The 19,354-nt window shown below is 38.7% G+C and overlaps 3 protein-coding genes across 3 annotated transcripts in view; 1 reads left to right on the plus strand and 2 right to left on the minus strand.

Annotated features, from left to right (window-relative positions):
- Window positions 1–19,354, minus strand: part of LOC113163505 — a 1,294,879-nt gene that overhangs the window by 854,856 nt on the left and 420,669 nt on the right. The window lies entirely within an intron of this gene.
- LOC113163522 (NACHT, LRR and PYD domains-containing protein 12-like) overlaps window positions 1–19,354 on the minus strand; it is a 428,332-nt gene that overhangs the window by 63,482 nt on the left and 345,496 nt on the right. The window lies entirely within an intron of this gene.
- Window positions 1–19,354, plus strand: part of sugct (succinyl-CoA:glutarate-CoA transferase) — a 58,768-nt gene that overhangs the window by 36,738 nt on the left and 2,676 nt on the right. Inside the window, exon 13 of the mRNA XM_026362295.1 lies at window positions 17,990–18,053. Within this exon, the coding sequence (XP_026218080.1) occupies window positions 17,990–18,053 (64 nt within the window). The remainder of the gene's footprint in view (window positions 1–17,989; window positions 18,054–19,354) is intronic.

Here is a 19,354-nt window from a genome sequence, read left to right on the forward strand (position 1 = left end):
TTCCCCTGTTTTTCCTTATGTTGTTTGACTACTCCCTCTCTTCACCTCCTCTTCTTTCTTAGTATTATTTTCCTTCCTGTTTTCTTCTATTTGTACCACTCCATTTCCCATTTCTCCTCTTCCACTCAAGTTTGTTCACACTCATGCTGTTCTTCCTCTTCACATCTTTACCTCACCACTACAAAAGAAACAGCATTGTTTACAGCAGCTAGCATCCTATTAACTATTGGCCCTGCAAAACATGGGCCTGCTTCCAGAATAGAGACTGAGGCAGATGAGGCAGAAGTGCAGAGCTTGAGAAAAGCAATGAAAAAAAGGGACACAGCCTCTCCCCAGTTAAATGGAAGACTTATTGTATTTAATCATGAACCAGAACTGGACATGATTGAAAGAACTCAACCTAGCTCATCTGGTAGATTTCTAGCTTGTGACGGTAAATAGAGAGGTTAGGCTGTTTCATCGTGCTGTACGGGGAAATACTTGACATTTGTTGCTGCTGTGATCAGACTTCAACCTCCATCACTCAGCAAACTCGGGTAACTCCGATACCTGCAGACTGATTTACATGATTGCAGAACTTAAAGGCACCTGCAAACTTAATTTTGCTGTTGCCTCCCGTGGAGTCACACTATCTACTGTATCTCACCTCCCTGATTGTGTTTATTACTTTATTACTACAGTTATTGCTTTGTTCTTTACTATACTCTAGAATTATTCTTTTCGAATTATCTTATTAGATTTAATTTTTACACTACTGCTGTAGCATCTGAATTTTCCCTGGGTGATCAAAAAAGTATTACCTTTTCTATACATGCATGTCTGTCCAGACCCATATTCTAATGAGTTCATCCTTGATTCCACAAGTGGATGTTTCTGCTAGATGTAATGAAATCCTCTCCAAGCGTTTCTGGGATATAATGTTGACATGATTGGGACATACAGTGTAACCAGAGAGTTTTCACAGTGCTTAACTTTATGTACATTTTGTTATGTTAGAGCCTTATTTCAAATGGATTAAATTAATTATTTTTATCACAATTCCACAAACAATACACCATAATGACAAAGTGCCATGACACTTAAAACTTAGCTCTGGTGCTTTCCTGTTTCTATTAATCATTCTTGAGATGTTTCTACAACTTGATTGGAGTCTACCTGTGGGAAATTTAGTTGATTGGACATGATTTGGAAAGATATACACCTGTCGATATTAGGTCCCACAGGTAACAGTGCATGTCAGAGCACAAAGCAAGCCAGGAAATCCAAGGACTTGTCTGTAGACCTCAGAGACTGGATTGCATCAAGGCACAGATCTTGGAAAGAGTACAGAAACATTTCTGCAGCATTGTTGGTTCCAATTAGCAAAGTGGCCTCCATCATCCCTAAATGGAAAAAGTTTGGAACCACCAGGATTCTTCGTAGAGCCGTCCCTCCCCCATTCCCCCAGCCAAAATGAGTGATCAAGAAAGAACGGTCTTAGTCATGGAGGTGAGCATGCACCAGATGGTCCCTCTGAAAGAGCTTTTCTCTGTGGAGAGAGAAGAATCTTCCAGAAGAACAACCATCTCTTCAGTACTCCACCAGTCTGGCCTGTATGGTAGCAACCAGACCATTCCTCAGTAAGAGGCACATGCCAGCCCATCAGGAGTTTGCCAAAAAGCACTACTCACCTGGTAGTACTATCCCTACAGTGAAGCATGTTGGTGGCAGCATAATGCTGTGAGGATGTTTCTCAGTGGCAGGAACTGGGAGACTAGTCAGGATCAAGGAAGAGATGAATGCAGCAATGTACAGGGACATCTGTGATGAAAACCTGTTCCAGAGCGCTCTGGACCTCAGGGCGATTGTTAAGCACACAGCCAAGATAACAAAGTAGTGGCTATAGGACAACTCTGTAAATGTCCTTGAGTGGTCCAGCCAGAGCCCAGACTTAAACCCGGTTAAACATTTCTGGAGAAATCTGATGATAGCTGAACACCGACGCTCCCCATTTAACCTGATGGAGCTTGAGAGGTGCTGCAAAGAAATACGAGAGAAACTGCGCAAAAATTTGGCGTGCGAAGCTTGTGGCCTGATACTCAAAAAGGCTAAAGGCTGTAAGTTGTGCTAAAAGTACTTCAGCAAAGTATTGAGCAAATACTGTTATACTTGAATGAGATTTGTTAAATTTTTTTTATTTTTAATACAATTATAAAGATAACTAATTTTTGCACTTTGACATTATGGGATATTCTTTGTAGAATTTTTAAGGGAAATAATTAATTTAATAAATTTTGGAATAAGGCTGTAAAATAACCAAATGTGGGAATGTACTGTAAGGTGACAGCGATCTCTCATCGACTACCAATTAGTCCCTAAGTGGACATTTGTGCCAAAGAAAATTCCCACAGTTCATCCATGAGTCGAAGTGGACTTTGGTGCTAATTGAAGAAACTTCCTCATTGCATTCCTTTGATGATATGTTCAAAAGTAGGGAATGAATTCACCCTCTGAATCTCTCATTGTTTTGAAGTGGAGAACAAGAAGCTGCACTAATGCAAATTTGGGTACAAATCCTTGCCTAGCATCAGCTGTTATCCATTCTTAGCAAAGAGCCGGCTTCGCAGCTGAGCAACACCCACAGAGCACTACAGATTCAAAATGAGCCCAGCCAAAAGGGGAAAGTCGAGAAAGAATTTTTGCAAATATGCTGTGGCATAGTTCATTTACAGGCAGGTGTAACTTTCTCCCGTCAGGAGTGTGTTGATTCCAGAGGTAATCCAACGTGACGAAATTCTAAACTACATAGGAGAAAAAAACTATGGATTCACTTGTGCCCACCTACTGACAACTACTTTGTATCCATATGGGTGAAGACACCTCACTAGGTGAGAAGGAAAGAAGTTTTTAAAAATGAAAAGTGAATTTACTCATGTCTGCAGCCTTTTCTAGTAATCTCACCACGAGAACACCTGTAACTAGAAATTGTACACAAAGATGGTGACAGCTGCAACTTCAAAAAGAAGATTAAAAATTCAAGACAAAAAAAGACTAAAATGTCAGTCATGATCAGGCTAAAATATCTTTACTTTTTCCGTCTAAAACTAACACAATCAAATGAACAGCAAGACTGCAGTTTGATGTAGTGATACCTGACTGCCTGTAGAGGGTGTCTGCGCTCCATCTCCATTGTTAGAGAAAAAAAGAGGGGAGGAAATGAAATTTATTAGTTAATTAAAGCGAATGTGACAACAAAAATCAGCTGGAAGAGAAACCGACATCAGACACATGAAAATAATGGATTGGCAAAGTTTGAGAAAGTGTTTTAAAGAAATGGAAAATGCCCATTACCTATGTCTGCAGCTGATGGGGAAATAAATATAAGTATGTGTAAGAAATAACATTATAGAAAATGAGATCAGAAGCAGGGAATCAAACCCTCCACCGTTGCTGTCTTTGGTGACTTGCTCTGCTGTTTCCTCAGATGGTCTGTTTGTTGGAGCTGGAATGCAACAGAGCATAGTTTGGTTTGTGAGCCATAATCAAATCAAAATGTGTCTGCATACTTTCCCATGGGGACGGAGGCAGAGGAGGAGGGGCATCCAATTAAACGGTGACACTCGGAGAGAATGAGAGATAAACAGACGGATAATCATCAGGAATGGACAGAGTTTCAAACAAAAGCAGGGAGGAAGAAAGAGACAAAGTATGCGGACGGCTGCTGGTATTTCAGATGTTATTTTTGGACATTTTCAGGAGCAGAAACGTGTTTTATGTAACTCTGGATAAAAGCAGCAGCTAACGAGCTAAAATACCAACTCATATTTGAAAAGAGAGATCCAACAAAAGGTGGAGAGAAGGCAGGTATTTCACTCAGAGTGACTGGTTTGAAACTTTTAATTCCACCACTGATTAATAGCTAAATGTCAAACATCGGAGCACCAGATTCATTCAAGTGATGGGGTTTAACAAGTCAAACAGCTGACTTCATCCAACATGATGTGTGTTTGCTAAACACGCTTTTCTTTTTTCTAGTTTATTACCGCATTAGATGTTTCAGAGGATTCAAAAAACTCTTAATTACCATTACTATGAAGCTGGTATAAGATAAAGTGGAAGGAAACCTCTTCTTCTTCTTCTTCTCTTGTTTCTTTCTACTCCCCTTATTTACTTACTTGTTTCCACTCCTTTTCTCTTTGCCTCCTTTTGCCATGTTTCCTTTTTTTTTTACTTTCTTTTCCCTCAGTTGTTTTTCCTGTCCTCATTTTTTTCCTCCTCTCCTAGCCTCCTTCTCTTGTCTCCTCCTAATCCTTCTTTTTTTCTCCTCCCTGTCTTTGTCTCCTCTCCACCCCTATAATTTATCTTCCCACATACTTCATGTGCTTTTTGTGCTTCTCCCTGCCATTTCTTATTTGTTGATTGATAATTAGTCAACACGAAGCTGTGATTGGTTACAAGGTAAATCGGCATGATTGAGCCAATCCAAGTATTGTGGATGTGTGTTTATTTGTCCATAATGCTGTATAAACTTGTATTCAAAGTGGTTTTCCGGGGCTGTCAGCAGACAAACTTACAGAGAGCCATGTTCAGGTCTGTGGTTTGTCTTCTTCTCTCCTGAGCAACATACTGGAAGGATTTTTTATTGGTGCTCAAACACTTGACATCAGTCTGAAGTCTGAACTGACAGAGGCTGAGACTCTTCCAAAAAAATCACTCATCCATTTACGAATTTGTCTTTCGCTGGCTGATACTGTCAACCAGAAAATATTCGTCACAAGAGATGTTCAACACATAATGTATAAAGTCAAACATATGTTAAATCTGGGCTTCTAACATTTACCGAATATTCTGAAATGTTAGAGTTCATTATTGGAAAAGATGAACGTTAAGCGTTAAGATGTGAAAAACTAATATGAATTCTTTTGTGACATTTCTATTGTTGAGTTTTCTTATCTTCTCATTGATAATACAGCATGATAAAAAGGTATAGATAAGTATTATTGGTCTTGGACTGGCTTCATGTTGCTATGCTGGGGAGCATTTTCTGTCTGTTTATAATGAGTCTTTCACAGTCAGTCAGCGCTGTGTTTGGTCCGTTCAGTTTAACCTGCAGGAGTTTCTAAAGGTTAGAACTGTACTGAAGTTTATTTCAGACTTTTAGTCTCAAAACTTGTCCACGTTGAGTGAATTCCAATTCTGTTAATTGTAGAGACCAAAATATAAAAACAAACATCATTTTGGCAGCAGTTAGCAATAGCTAGTGTTTTCCTCGTGACATTGGCTGGTGTCTTGTTTTGTAAACAGGAAAACATAATGAAGATCATCATACCCTACGTCCATTCCATTCTTGGCCATTTATCTATAATCGTTTTTTTTACCGGCACTGTAATGACTGACTGGCCCTGCTTCTTTTTTCCTCAGCCCGGTATACAGAGATCTAGATGTTATTAAGTGTTTTCTGATGGGAGCTGTGATGAAACGTTAAAACCTTTATAAAAATCAGTTTGACCTTTCAACGCTTATGAACCAGCTTTATCCTCCATAAATCCTGGATCAGTGCCGAGTTCATGCTGACTTTATGAGTTCATCACCTCTGTCTCTGTGGACTCAACCACACTCTTCTGTAAGCAGAGGTCTGCATTAAAACCTCTAACCTCTCTTTTCACCTCTTTTTGCGTCCATCAATCCATTCATCCAGCCAGCTTTCTAGTCATTGGCTGCTGATTGGCCCCTATGTTGTCAACGTATCTTTACTTATTATATATAATCACTTGAAAACATTTTTTTAACTATATCCTCAGTTCTTGTTCGTTTTATCTTCAGTCTTTTCTTCTGGTTTAATTTTCTCATTCCCTGTCAACCTGCTTATCTCTTGGTTGCTCTCTAAACAGAGCAAACAAAGCACTAAAAGAACAAGTGTAGCATAGTGTAAGTGCTGACAACAGTGACAGTCTGAGCCTTATCACCGAGTTTGACTGAGTTTGAAACCTGACCTTCCTCTACACAGTGTCAAGTTGTGAAAGTGCTGTTGGACAGTAAATAAATAAATAACTGCTGCACAATAATTTAGGGTGATTTTAAAAAATGACATGTTTAGTACACTGTACTGTAAGCATGCAAGTTTTATTGTGTACCTGGGCTTTTGCTTACAGACCTAGAGGCTACAGGTGGTCAAAATAAAAAAGAAAGAAAAGATTCCAACAGACGAAACCAGATCCACTCTGTTTAAAAGTGAGGTAACTTGGAGCAGCGTTCCCAAATCACACACTCAAAACTGTGTTCTATAGTGTTTTTCCTACGCCTGAATACTGGCTGTGTGGCTTTCATTGAAAAAAGAGTCAGGACCACAGCTCTACATCATTCTTTGTCCCCAGTTACACGTACTGTATAACCTGGAAGTGGTTTAAAGGCATTGTGGGAGTTGTAGGAAATTTACTACAACTGAAGTAGATGAGGGAAAGAAATTAGATCAGTTAATCTCCAATGAGATCTGAGGGTCATTTATCTCTGTCATTCCACAGGTCTCATCTTCCCAACCATGTTGAAACTGTCAGTGTCACTTTCTATCAGACTGTCAAAGCTCTAGCATTTGGGATTAAACTCTCCACATACCCTATGAAATCATATTTGGCTGTTTCCATCAGTGGGAGTTAACAATGTCTGTTGCTCCTGAACAGCTCCCTGCTGACAGGGGGTTACTGTCCTGTTGCACACCTGGAGCCCAGCTGCTGATACAAACACTAAAACACATGCAGCAATGCACAAACACACTCCTAATCTGCTTTTCCCCCAGTTTTCCTCCATATGGGCAACTCTTCGATCCAAAATACACACGTTCCACATGCCAAAGTTTCCACTTCATACAAAGTTAAACACACAAAGACTCATGGTCACAAAAACATTCTCACACAGGTGTAAGTGTGTTATGTCTTTTACAACTCCAAAGACTTTTTTGTTTAAAAGGGAATTCATCTGTTTTGGATCTTAGGCACTTTCATTTGCTTCTAAATCTTGTGGCGTTTTTAGCGTTGTGCTTCCTAGTGGTGATGGTAACGTCTGCTATCAGTGCTATCTGTTATTATTGCTCTGGTGCACCACTTTGGTCTATACTGAAATACAACTGCGCTTTCAAATGAATTGATCATGATATTATCTTTGCTCTTTTTAAATTAATTTATGACTTTTTAAAATTATAAATAACTGAAGCTTAAAGATTCACTTGAAATCCTTAATAATATTTAGTTGTTTTCTAAAACAGATACATTTTAGTTTAGCATTTTAATTTATTTATTTTAATACTGACAAACTGTGACACATTAAAATAACAACTAGAGAATTCCGACTTTTCTCTGCACTGTTACTGCAAGAACAAATTGATTGTGTGTAACATTGACTGAAAATTGATTGCCATCTGTGTCTAACAATTGATAATTACTAAAAATGTTTGTGAATGTAACATCTGCTTACCGTAGTTGCGACATACTATATGTTTTCTTCAATGGTTGTGCTGTTTATAGCAACTAACTAGCAAATAAGCTAGATTGTTCACTAACAAGAAAGAAGCATCTATCTAAAATGGATAAAGATGTACCATTATCTCATGTCTTACAGCTTATACTTTATTCTGTAATGCATACATTTTACATAGTAGACAACATACATGAAAACATTTGTTTTCATGTACTTAGGTAGCAACTAAACGTTCATAGGGTCATAGTTCATCAGAGTTGTCTCAGCCTGATATCAGCCTGATTTTAACCAGACATCATCAGTCATGCAAATAATACAAGAAGTTTTTTTTCTCATCACCACCTGGTTGGGAGATGGATGTTAACAGAAGAAGAAACAACAACATTATACTTCTTTACTGAAAGTGAAGCTGCAGGTGAAAATGTAGCTGGAAGTCAGCTTGCCTCAAATATTTATTCAGCTTCACAAAGTTACACAAACGAAATTAGTTTAATCCATCCAAAACTGAGGTCACATCCATGTTTAAGTACAAGATGTGAACCGTTGTGAACATTTTTGATATTGTTTGATACTACTTTTGATAACACAGTGTCTAAAAAGTAATGATTTATGTGAATTAAAAAGAAAAAGGCATTCTTTTTGATTCCCATGAATGTAGTTCTGCATATATGTATTTAAAGCAGGATGTTTGTGAGAAACTGTTTTGATCTGTTCTCTCACAGTGTAACTACATTAAATAACAGAGTATCATATGCATACAGATCTAAAACTGACATCCTAACCCAGATGTAGCAGGAAATCAATTTATTAGGAAATTCAAATTCACTATAAAACCAAAACCTTTTTCACAGTTTGAACCTTTGTAGATCATAGTATAATCTATTCATCCTTCCTCAAGAGCAAACCTTTTGCACTTGTGTGTATGAAACTCCACTGACAAATTATGTTCAGAAAAGAATCTAATTCAGATGTGGCCATACCCTCAATCCACAGACATCCACAGAAACCATATCCGTGTCTCCCTTCAACTTGTTTTGAATACACCAGATGTAAACTTAGAATCCACTCGCTGCCCGCCATGCAAATGCACAGGTGGGTCCAGTTTAAAATAAGCTTGAAACAAAAAAACCCAAATTGAAAACAGGAGATCAACTTGAATGCAAAATAAAGAGGATGAACTGTTCAGATGCAACATCAACCCAGAAACAGACATTTGATGAAGGTGTAATAAAACAAAATCTAAATAAATGTTGTATTTATCTTACTATAATTCATAAACATATGTCTGTTTAGAGGATTTGCATTAGTGTCAGTAATTCTTTGATGACCCTTAAGGATCACACGCATAAATAATGAGCAGCGAGAAATGTTTCAAGCATGTAATCTAACATTTAATAAGAGGCCTTCAGATTATGTAATCTAATCAACAATTTCACTTTATGCTGCGCAATAGTAATTCTGGCCAACTTTTGTAACCATATAATGTGTAATATAAACTTGTGACTGATGAAACCAAGTTATTCTCAAATGTCGGCTTCTGTTTGATCCTAGCGATGGCAGCAGCTAAATCTTTAGGAAATGTTTAATCAGGCAGAGCTATGGTGTCAGAGCTCTGTACAGTAGAAGAAACTTCAATGCACCTTTTTTGGTACACAAAAATAAAAGTGAAAAGGCAGTAAGTAATTCAGACCCATTCACTGTGACATGGAAAAACACAGGCTAGTTTCTATTATTATTTCAATACCAACTTTTACGATAATTTAGTCAATTTAATTTTTACTTGTTCACTCAGTGCCATGAGCCGTCACTTTTAAACAACTCCTTTTGTCCTCTCCACATGTTTAAAGCTCTCCAGTACAGGTTATTGTGCTGCATAGTTGACTGGCTGCTAGCGGTGCTCTACACGATCATTCCTAGCTTCACACTTTTGCCCATAAGGTCAGCATATTTGGTCATATGCAGTTTTCTGTTCTTTCTTCTGCCCATTTTATACCGTGGCATCAGTGTACTCTGTGTACTAAAACAACCTGGAAAAGTTGGAGAGTCGCTGTTAGTGCCTCATATGAAGTCATGCTGATTTCAGTGATTTCTGCTTAGTTACCAAGCTTTACAGCTGCTAGTTTTAAGGTACAGGTAAAGTTTTCAATCTGGATTAAAGGTGGTCTAATGTACTGGAAGTTTTTTTTTAGAGATCATTCATAGAAGACAGTCAGATATGGACTCTGGTTTATAGATAAACAGCCACTCCTTTACATGAACATTATACTCACTGATAGTGGAAGAACGTGCACACAGTGATGTGTAACTATTTTCGATTTATGTTTGGACTCTAGTGGCTTCTGAATAAAGTCATAAACAAAATGTGTTCATACAAATAAAAGGAACATGGTAGAATGCTGTAGGTTTTTGTTACCAGCAATAGATAGAGATGAAGAATAACTTTTAGTCTTCCTTCTCTTACAAAAAAAAAATATCTCACTTTTGCCTGCATGAGCATCTGCAGAAAAGAAAAGACACATTAAATCTTTTCTGTACCAACATATTAGCTATGGATCTTATGCACATAGTCACTAAAGGTACATCATAACCTTACTGCAGGACTCTTTTACCGAACCTAAATTTAATATACAGTGGTCATACTTTCATTATATACATAACACTAACAACTGTTATTATCATATTGTTACAAAACAACCCATGAATCTCAAATTGTTTATTGGATGTTTGAAAAGGAAGTCATGACTCCTGCAATGTGACACATTGCTGCTTGACTCTTCAAAGTTAGAAATAAATATTTCTCCAGCTGAAATACACTAATTAACACAACATGATAAAGAGCATTATTCATGTCATGAACTGAAATGATAATCCAAATCAGCTGGGACCTTTAACATCCAGGCTGCAGCTTTATGTAACTCATCTAAAAATCCTATTAAGTGCTGTTACGAGCCCATATAGAGAAGAAAAAAGCTGCTCTGACACTTCACAGGAATGAAAACACTGCGATATTCCGAGGCTGCTTTGATTGTCGAGGTCAAACAGAGAGCAGCAGGTTCACGCAACTTCAGATCTTCACACACACACACACACACACATACACACATAGTATCACACTCATATACACAACTCTACATACATCCTGCTGCTGCACACACTCCATCCTCCTCTCCTTGATGTTGCAGTAATATGATGTAACGACGGGCCTCTATAGCTCCCATGGGTGCTGGTTAGTCAACTTAATGGACTGCCACAGCTAGCTTCAAAGACTTGGAGAGATGGAGGAGGGAGGGAGTAAAAAGAATAAAGAGTGATGGGGATATAGAGGAGGTGTAAAAATAGCTGGAAGAGCAGAGAGGGTGAAGTAGTCATCGTCTGATCTGGCCTCAGTGATGAAGACGTTGATGCTGCAGTGACAGGAGTTTAGAGGGATGTTAACTTTGCAGAGATGAAGGTTGTTTTATGTGGATTTATTTTTTTATTTTTTATCAAAAGTGTTTTATAGCTCCAAGAAATATTCTGTGACCTTTGGCTATTTAAAATACTTAATTTGTCTCTAAAATGAAACCAATTGTTTTAAACAGTCCAGTCATTGGAATCATAATTATCTTTGCATGGGTTTTCTAAAGGTAGTCAGGCTTCCTCCCACAGTCCAAAGGCATGCTGTTGAGTTAATTGGTCATTCTAAATTGGTCACTGGTGTGAATGTGAGTGTGAATGGTTGTCTCTCTATGTATGTCAGCCCTCTGATAGACTGGAGACCTGTCCAGATTGTACCCCGCCTCTCACCCAACAAGGTTGTTAAGTCAAGCTAACAAGCCCATTCAGAGCAAGTGTAAAGTGAAACCAACCTAGAGGGTAAATGTGTGGTCTCCAACCAACTTTCCTCTGACTGATGAAGCTACTTGAATGTGTAGTGAAACATTGTGAATTAACAAGAATTCTAGATCCCCATGATTTGAAGGTTTATGTTTATAGGGGTAGACAAAGGTCAAGCGCATGTATGTCTAGCAAGCAATTGCATCATAATGATGGGAGTGAGAAAAGGGTAGAGGACTATTTTGGATACAGGAGGGATGACATGTTACAAACACTAGTACTGTGCAAGTCATGCTGAACTCTGGTGGCTACTCTTCTTGAAGGAAAAGGAAATAAAAATTCACCCAAGTGCCAAAAAGAAATAATGGAGGTTATCTGGGAAAGAACATGATGTCCGTAAACACTGTGGTAAAGAGGGCTTAGTAAATCTGCTCACAGACTCTTGCTGTTTCTGGATTTCATGTTAAATTATTCCTTCTTCACCGCCGCTTCCAGAAAGAACACACGTGGCACACGCACATCAGGCAGGTGAAGCTTCAGCTGCGCAGCCTCACATCAATAACATTTACATTAGAGTCAAACAGAGCATGTGTTCCAGCACACTGCAGCGCAGGACATGATGCTGCTTCACTGTATGTGATGTTTGACCGTGACGTTTGATGTCCTGTATTCTAACATCCTAACAGCGTACATGGAAAAGTAAAGAAAAGTATCTTTTAATCTCAACACACACATATATAGATGTTTGTAAAGGGAAGAGCGAGAGGAAAAAGTGATGAAAAGACTGAAAGAGACTGAGAACTCTGTCGTAACAGTTCAGTACAGCAATTCAGCCTGAGGGGAACATGAATGTGGCAACAAAATTCAATGTCAACCTATACAATAGTTAGGACATTTCAGTTTAATACATACATCCTCATGGGTGGTGCTAGAGGAAAAGTGACATCAACCATCTTTGAGAATTATCCTCTGGGGATCATGAATAAGGCTTTCATGGTGATCTGTTTTATAGCACAAAGAACAGTAAAGTACCCACATTGAGATCTATTGTGTTGTAGCCACATCGCTATAATGGCTACAACAAAATGAAAAAATAAAATCCATATTGTTGTTGTATGAATACAGAGGTGAAAAAAACGCAATCAAACCTTCACACAGTGCTGTGATGGTTGAACTTTTTAAACACATGAACTCGCAGTTTTAAGTTGTATTTGTATCTTTTGATGGAACTAGATGAACACTTTCGCTGTGCTTCAGTTTTCGTGATTGGAGCTAAATGACGTAAACGCTACATAATTTACAGTATTTATCCAGCATCACATGGGAACTTTTACTATTTCCTGTTTCTTCTTCACTAGTTGATTTTTGACTGTTTTTAATTTACAGATCATTTGTTCTAGTTTTGTCCTTTGTGTTTTATTGTTTGTGAGAAACAGCTGGTAAATAAAACATGAGTTCAACAGTGTATTTGACCTCTGGGCAGTGTGTGTGTGTGTGTGTTGACCATGTGGATGTAATGATATCCTGCATAACAAGCAGATAGGATTACACACACACATGTATGCAATCATATTGTTACAATTGTATGCGTATATACACAAATAGAGACACACACATCAAACACAAACATACTGTACATGAATATTGGAACAAGGAGCCAACTTGTGTCCTGTGTAAACCTTGTAACTTTGATTTCTTTGATTAAATACACACTTTGTCCGTTTTCTAATGATCATACTAACTTGAGCGTTGTTCATCTCACAGCCCCACAGTGATTGAACCATTTGTCTCCCCTCTTTCCACCTTTCACAGAACAGGATGGTAATGGTGCATGGCCTTGTTTCATTTTCATAGCTGCAAGCTTTTCTCTCACACTTAGGCAAAATCACAGGTTTAAATGAAACCAAAAAAAGAACAACCTTTTTTATGTAATTACAATTTTACTTTTTACTTAATTTTAAGTTTGTTTCATTCTTATGAACATGATATCTCACATAGTTTGGTATTGATGGTGCAAGAACCATGTGACCTCATGTATGTCTTATGTGATAGTTACTTTTTGAAACTACAAAAATTACCTATTAAAACTAAACCATAGAAATTTGGGCGTTGAACGTTTCCAGTCAGTCCAGGTGTCATCCTTGTACAACTTCAACACTGCAGCTTTAGTTGTTACAGTAGAGGTAGAAGTAGAATAAAACTGCTGTCCTACATCATGGACAAAAAAAAATATATATTTTCATTGTTTAACAGAACTGTGCTATTAATACATCTGCATGTCTGTAATTTAGCTATACAGTGTATAAAGCAGTATTGCTGGAAAATGTATTTGTATTTTCATACAATGTAGAATTATGACTAAAAAGGACTTTTCTAGCAACTGTTGGAACTGACCCTCTGTTACCCACCATTTGTAGTGGATCCATACATGATACATGACAAAGTTCAAGCGGACACTCGATTGTAGACATATGTATGATGCTTGTAAAAAAAAGGAACACAACTTAATTATTATTTTAAAGTCCCTGAATGTGTTAGGTTGTTGTCTGGGCTCTTTACTGACTTGTGTTACAGTTATCGACCTTTCATTCCAGATTAAGTAGCTGAATGTTATATACTACTTCTGTACCAGGTAAAGGTACATGCAGCCCAGCACAGTGTCTGTGTCACTTTGATCTTTAAATTAAAGCCATCAATCAAAGTTTGGCAACCCTGGTGTGTGTGTGTGTGTGTGTGTGACTGTCCTTTATTGGTTTCTTTCTCAGGTGGTTTGGTTTGATGCGTGATATATATCTCACATTGATGCCAGTCAAGTGAAAGAAAAGCCATAACCTGACCTTTATCTTGAGTTTAGATGATTTTACAGGAAACATATAGTTCAGTATTGAATAAGGAGTTTGTTCCTAAAATACCAAGTCATACGAAGTTTAACTGGCTAGTTGTCATTGAGATGTCTTAATCTGACCTCAACACTAAAATACAGAACACATTATCTTCATGCACTCATGGGGTTTGATGGAGGTGAAAAGGTGAAGAGATGCTGTTTAGAAAGAACAAAAGGTAGAGGGCTCATGAGGAAAGGAAAGGAAAATAGAAATTATAAGAAAGGAGGAGTAGAAGAGCAGGATGTGAAAAAGAAAAGGAACAAAAGAAAGGAAGAACAAGACGTTGAAATAAACAAGATGGAAATAGACAGAGAGACGGTTATTTGGCTGTGGGAAGCAGGGAGGCGTACAGACGGAAGAGAAAGACAAATAAACACACACTGCACACATCCCAGCGCATGCAGAAACACTCATGGATGCTGCAGCGTAGTCTGTGTCTGAGCCAATTTCAAGTCAGACGCATGCTTGTGCCCATGTGCCAGGTCATCTTTTCTTTTCCATTCACACACATTAGGTGAATGTTTACTCTGCAGCTTCACCCACATCCGCAACTTTTTCCACCAGAGTTCCACAAACCGTCCTTTTTTTTTTTTTTTTTGCAAACCATGACTGAATGGTGTGTGGCAAAGGCAGCGAGTGCTGTAGTCCTTTAAAAACGTTGCGTGGGTGTTTCTTTTATTGTAAAGATTTTGTAAGGTATCTGCAGATCGTGAAAAGTCTTTAAAATATCCACTTTCCTCAATAAAAGGCCTGAAGAGGTATTAAAACAATTTAACAACACTTGTTTCTTTCGCAGTTCTTCTCTGATAGCGTTGAAATGCTGTCGATGTAAATAGTTTGCGATTGAGATCACTGTGTGAGCATTGCTTTTTCAAGCATAGGGATCCCATACAGATCCAGCTGTAAATGATCTCACCTTCCTTCACAGACAACGACTGGAGGTTCAGTGCCACATCTTCATGTTAGTCAATCAGACGCTGACAGATTGTGCCAGCAAACTCGATGACAACTTCAGCTTGACACAGATAAGGAATGAATACATTGTTGATTGACTAATTGCTGCAGCACAGTTGAGTAGAGGTCGCATCAGCTCTTTAGGCTCCACACTCACTTGCAGTAAATTAAATCAAGCAGCTTGACCACGTTCCTCCTGAGATGATACACCGCCCTCATATTCAGTTTAACTCGCAGACAAACAACATTTAGGTAAAATATTCTAACTGTACATCTGAACCAACTCTTTATCTCTCATGAGAAATAAATGTACCTGCAACACGCTGCTTCATTTCCTGTCGTGTTATCGCCTTCAATGATACTTCTGTAAAACCAATCAGAGCAGACTGCAGTCCATCAGCAGCTTCCTGTCTGCAATGTTCTCTTTTGCAGCTCCTGTGGTAAAAGATTTGTCTAAATCTGTCACCGCTGTTTAAAACCTTCAGGTCACTGAGACCTGAACGCAGGTCAGCACGACTGGGATACGGCGTGTCAAAGAAAGGAGGTTCACTCTTTTCAGCCTGTCTTTCTTTCACAGTCTCAGTGTGATGGCCGTTCAGAACAAGAGCTGATGTTGCAATGTTGGTGATTCTGATCTTGTTTCATGTTGACTTCACTTAAATTTCCTGTTGATGACTCAGACTTGACCTCTGAGGCCTCAACATGACACATTTGTTCTGGACTGTGATTGAAGTGTGAGTGAAGAACTGGACATTAGGCCCGGTTGTCAGTGGACGGGTGTTGGCACACAACATATCATTTTTAGATAAATTGCCATTCCCAAACACACCAGCTTGCTCTGCAGATACATTATGTGTGTGTGTGGATCTTGCTGGTGTTCAAAACTACACAGCGTAGATCCATTCACCACTGGAATAGGCTTCATGAGTTCATGTTCTATCACCTTTCATCCTGTTCACCAGTGAACTGGAGGTGACTCTGGAGATTCTGGAGAAAATTGTAAATAGCTGCTTGTAAGACTGGAGGAGTTATTCTGATTATTTTTTGGGAGAACAACTATTCAACATTTTTGCCGACTGGTTTTGTGAACTCTATAGCGGGGGCTTAAGTAAAAGGACTCTTATAAACATCTGACTTAGCAAATGACTCCAGGGAGGGGTTTGGACGTGGGGATTTGTGAAGTGTACACTGATTGTATAACACACTGTGGTGAACTGTAAATACTGGTGTGTTTTTTGTTTATTGCTTGTAGCTATTTTTGTGTTCTGGTTATTATCTACTAGCCATGTAAGGGGCTTGTCCGAGTCCAAGTGTTCTTTGTAGTGAAAAACCCAAACTAACTGTTCCTGGCACCACAGCTCCACAGCCAGAAAACCACTACAACCCTGTGGTTTGTGCACAAACATATTTGGTCCCAATGTCTACGCACAAGTCTAAATGTGACCTGGGGGACCCAAAGGTGATCTCTGAAGATGTAATGATGTGACAGATTTGCACATGGTGTAAAATAAATATCTATATAAATAAAAATACATCTTTTTAAAAACATTTGTTTTCAAACAAATAGTTTGACTCTATCTTTCAAAAGCCCTATAATGCCAGAATTAGACTGAATGATATTTTAGGCTTTTGAAATGGGCCCTGTGTCAGATTAGGCAATCAGAAATTAATGTTTGCTGTGATTGTCTCAGATAAATGACCAGGACCCAAGCTTTCACAACTCATGCAGAATTGATGTGAGGGTGATTTCAGTACCAACCAAGAAATCTACTCTACTACTGCTGTTTCTTAAATTGGTGCAGTTTTCCATAATGTTAGAAACGTAGGGTTGAAAAAACACAAGCCTGATTTACAAATTTGAAGTAACACGATCTTAAAAGACTCTGAAAGAGCTCTATCTGTGTCCTCTGTCATCCCTCTGCTACTGAGTGACAGATGGAGGGATTAGTAGGATGAAGAAGAGGAGAAGGTAACTCTATCAGTTGTGGTTCTTCCATATTAATAGAGAAAGTTGTGCGTGCAGAGAGAGAGAAAACCACTTAAGTCATCATCACTCCTGACTGAGCAGAGGGACACAGCATGTGTGTCATGTCAGTGACAGTCTGCATATTTTCCTGCATAACTGACGTGAGTTTGTCCTGATACCGATGCTCAGAGGCAACGTTTGTGTCCACTGTTTTTCACTACACTGAAGATGAATTCAGACTGAACCAGAATCATCAGAACTCAGCTGAACAGTCTTTGGCTTTGTTTTTGTAGCTATTAGCTTTAAAGAGTCGGTGCTTCTGCTCTTAGTTCTGAATTTATCAAATCAATAATCTCATCAGTCATGAGTGCTTCAGCAGCAGTTTACTGTTGGAGCTGCTCCATGTGCAGACAGTTCTAACAACTTTATATGAGGTCCACTGGTTCTCAACCTAGGTGTCTGTCCCCTCCAGAGAGTCATGACATAAATGTAAAGGGTCACTAGATGAAATGTATTGCCCACTAACTCTGAACACTCAGACACATCTACTGCACAAACTGATTTATTAGTTGAGACAAAAAGCATGGAAACTACTGGTTTAATTTTCAACAGTACAATTTATTTTATTAGAAAATATTAACTAGAAAAGTTACTAATGACTCCAAATGAATGCAGATGAGTAAAAACTACAGAATAGAAAGAAAAATATAAAGTGGCTTAAAATGTATATACTTCAAAACTATTACTTTCCACCTGTCATTGAGTTCATTAACCCATCGTTTGTGTTTGTATTTACAATGTATTCATTTAAAAGGGACTTTTGTGATTAGTTGCAGTCTTGCTCTCATCTGTACCAAATGTCTGTTAACTGGGTTTAAAGGTTGTAATTATCTGAACTTAAATGTGTGTTTGTTTGCAGGTGAAACACAACGGCCTTATACAGGAGATGAACCATCCAACAGCAGGACGCATCGCTGTACCTGGTCAGCGCACACACACACACAAACACACACACACACACACAGCTGTCCTCTCTCTAACCCCTGACCCTGACACCAGCTTGTTAAATGTCCTTTTCCAAGAAGCGGTGTTTCTCTGTGCATAGAGATGCTTTCGTCCTGCTAACACACGCGTCCATGGGGACTTGGCTGGTTTGATGGATCTTGGTGTTTTTTCCACGAAGAGGAAGCTGTTTGTCCACTACCATGTATTTACAGTCTAATCTGTCTTCTAACCTGTGTGTGTGACACACCAGGAAGACATTCATAATGGGCAGAGGCAGATAGTGTGTGTGGAGCCATTCAGCTCAGCCTTGGTGTTTTTCTGTTAGTTGTCGTCTTGTTTTCTGGGAAAAAACAGTCAAATTGTTACCACAGACTTTCTTGTGAAATATTTCATTGAATGAAATCAGACGAACTCGACATAAAAACCTAGAAGACAGATTTTCCTTATTGTTTCCACTCCTCTGGTTCAAAATATTTCACTTTTAAAATCAGCTGCCAAATTGGAGCAAGCCAGGAATGTGGCCTTGCATATATTTCACTGGTCGCCAGTTTTACCAGATCACAAACAGATTTTCAGAAAAATGTGGTGTTTTTAAGGAACAGTATAGTAACCGAGGTTTTAAAGGTGGGGGCGCCCCAGTGGCCTTACCGTCACAGGATAGAAGTACAACATCTATGGTTCAAATCCCAACTGTGGGCAGATCAGATATCTATCGAGGAGCATATAAAGGAGATTGAAATCTGATCAAACCACCTCTGGAGTAGGTTTTGAAACTCATTCTGTCCAGATGTTGAAAAGGTGTAAATGTATTCATCTCTCCAAAACACATCTGCAATCTTCCCTCCTACCGTAGTGGAACTGTGTCAGTCAGCAGTCTGTGGAAATATTCACTCACTGTCTGTTTTCCTTCATCCACCCGTGGTCGGTCTCTTCGGTCCTCGTAACAACAGCAGCTACAGTTTCACTAAAATAACGAAAGTGAAACGAGCCGTTTTTTTCCCCATCTCATTAAAGCAGAAAGAAAAATGAGTCCAGTCAGATTAGTGATCACGACTGAGTGGAAGTAAATCAAAGTCTCATGTGGATGTTATCTGGATGTGAGGCCACAAATATTAATTAAACATAAATATTGTACATATGAGGCAGCTTCTGTTGATCCATGTGGCGCTGAACAAGCAGCTGTTCATCATGTCTGGATTAACCAACACACATGCTATTTATTTTTTCATCTCTTTCCAAATGGATCAGGTTTTAGGCAGCTGGATAGTTCTGTCTCACA

Source organism: Anabas testudineus, chromosome 2 (genome assembly GCF_900324465.2).
Source record: "Anabas testudineus chromosome 2, fAnaTes1.2, whole genome shotgun sequence".
NCBI classification, from domain to species: Eukaryota; Metazoa; Chordata; class Actinopteri; order Anabantiformes; family Anabantidae; genus Anabas; species Anabas testudineus.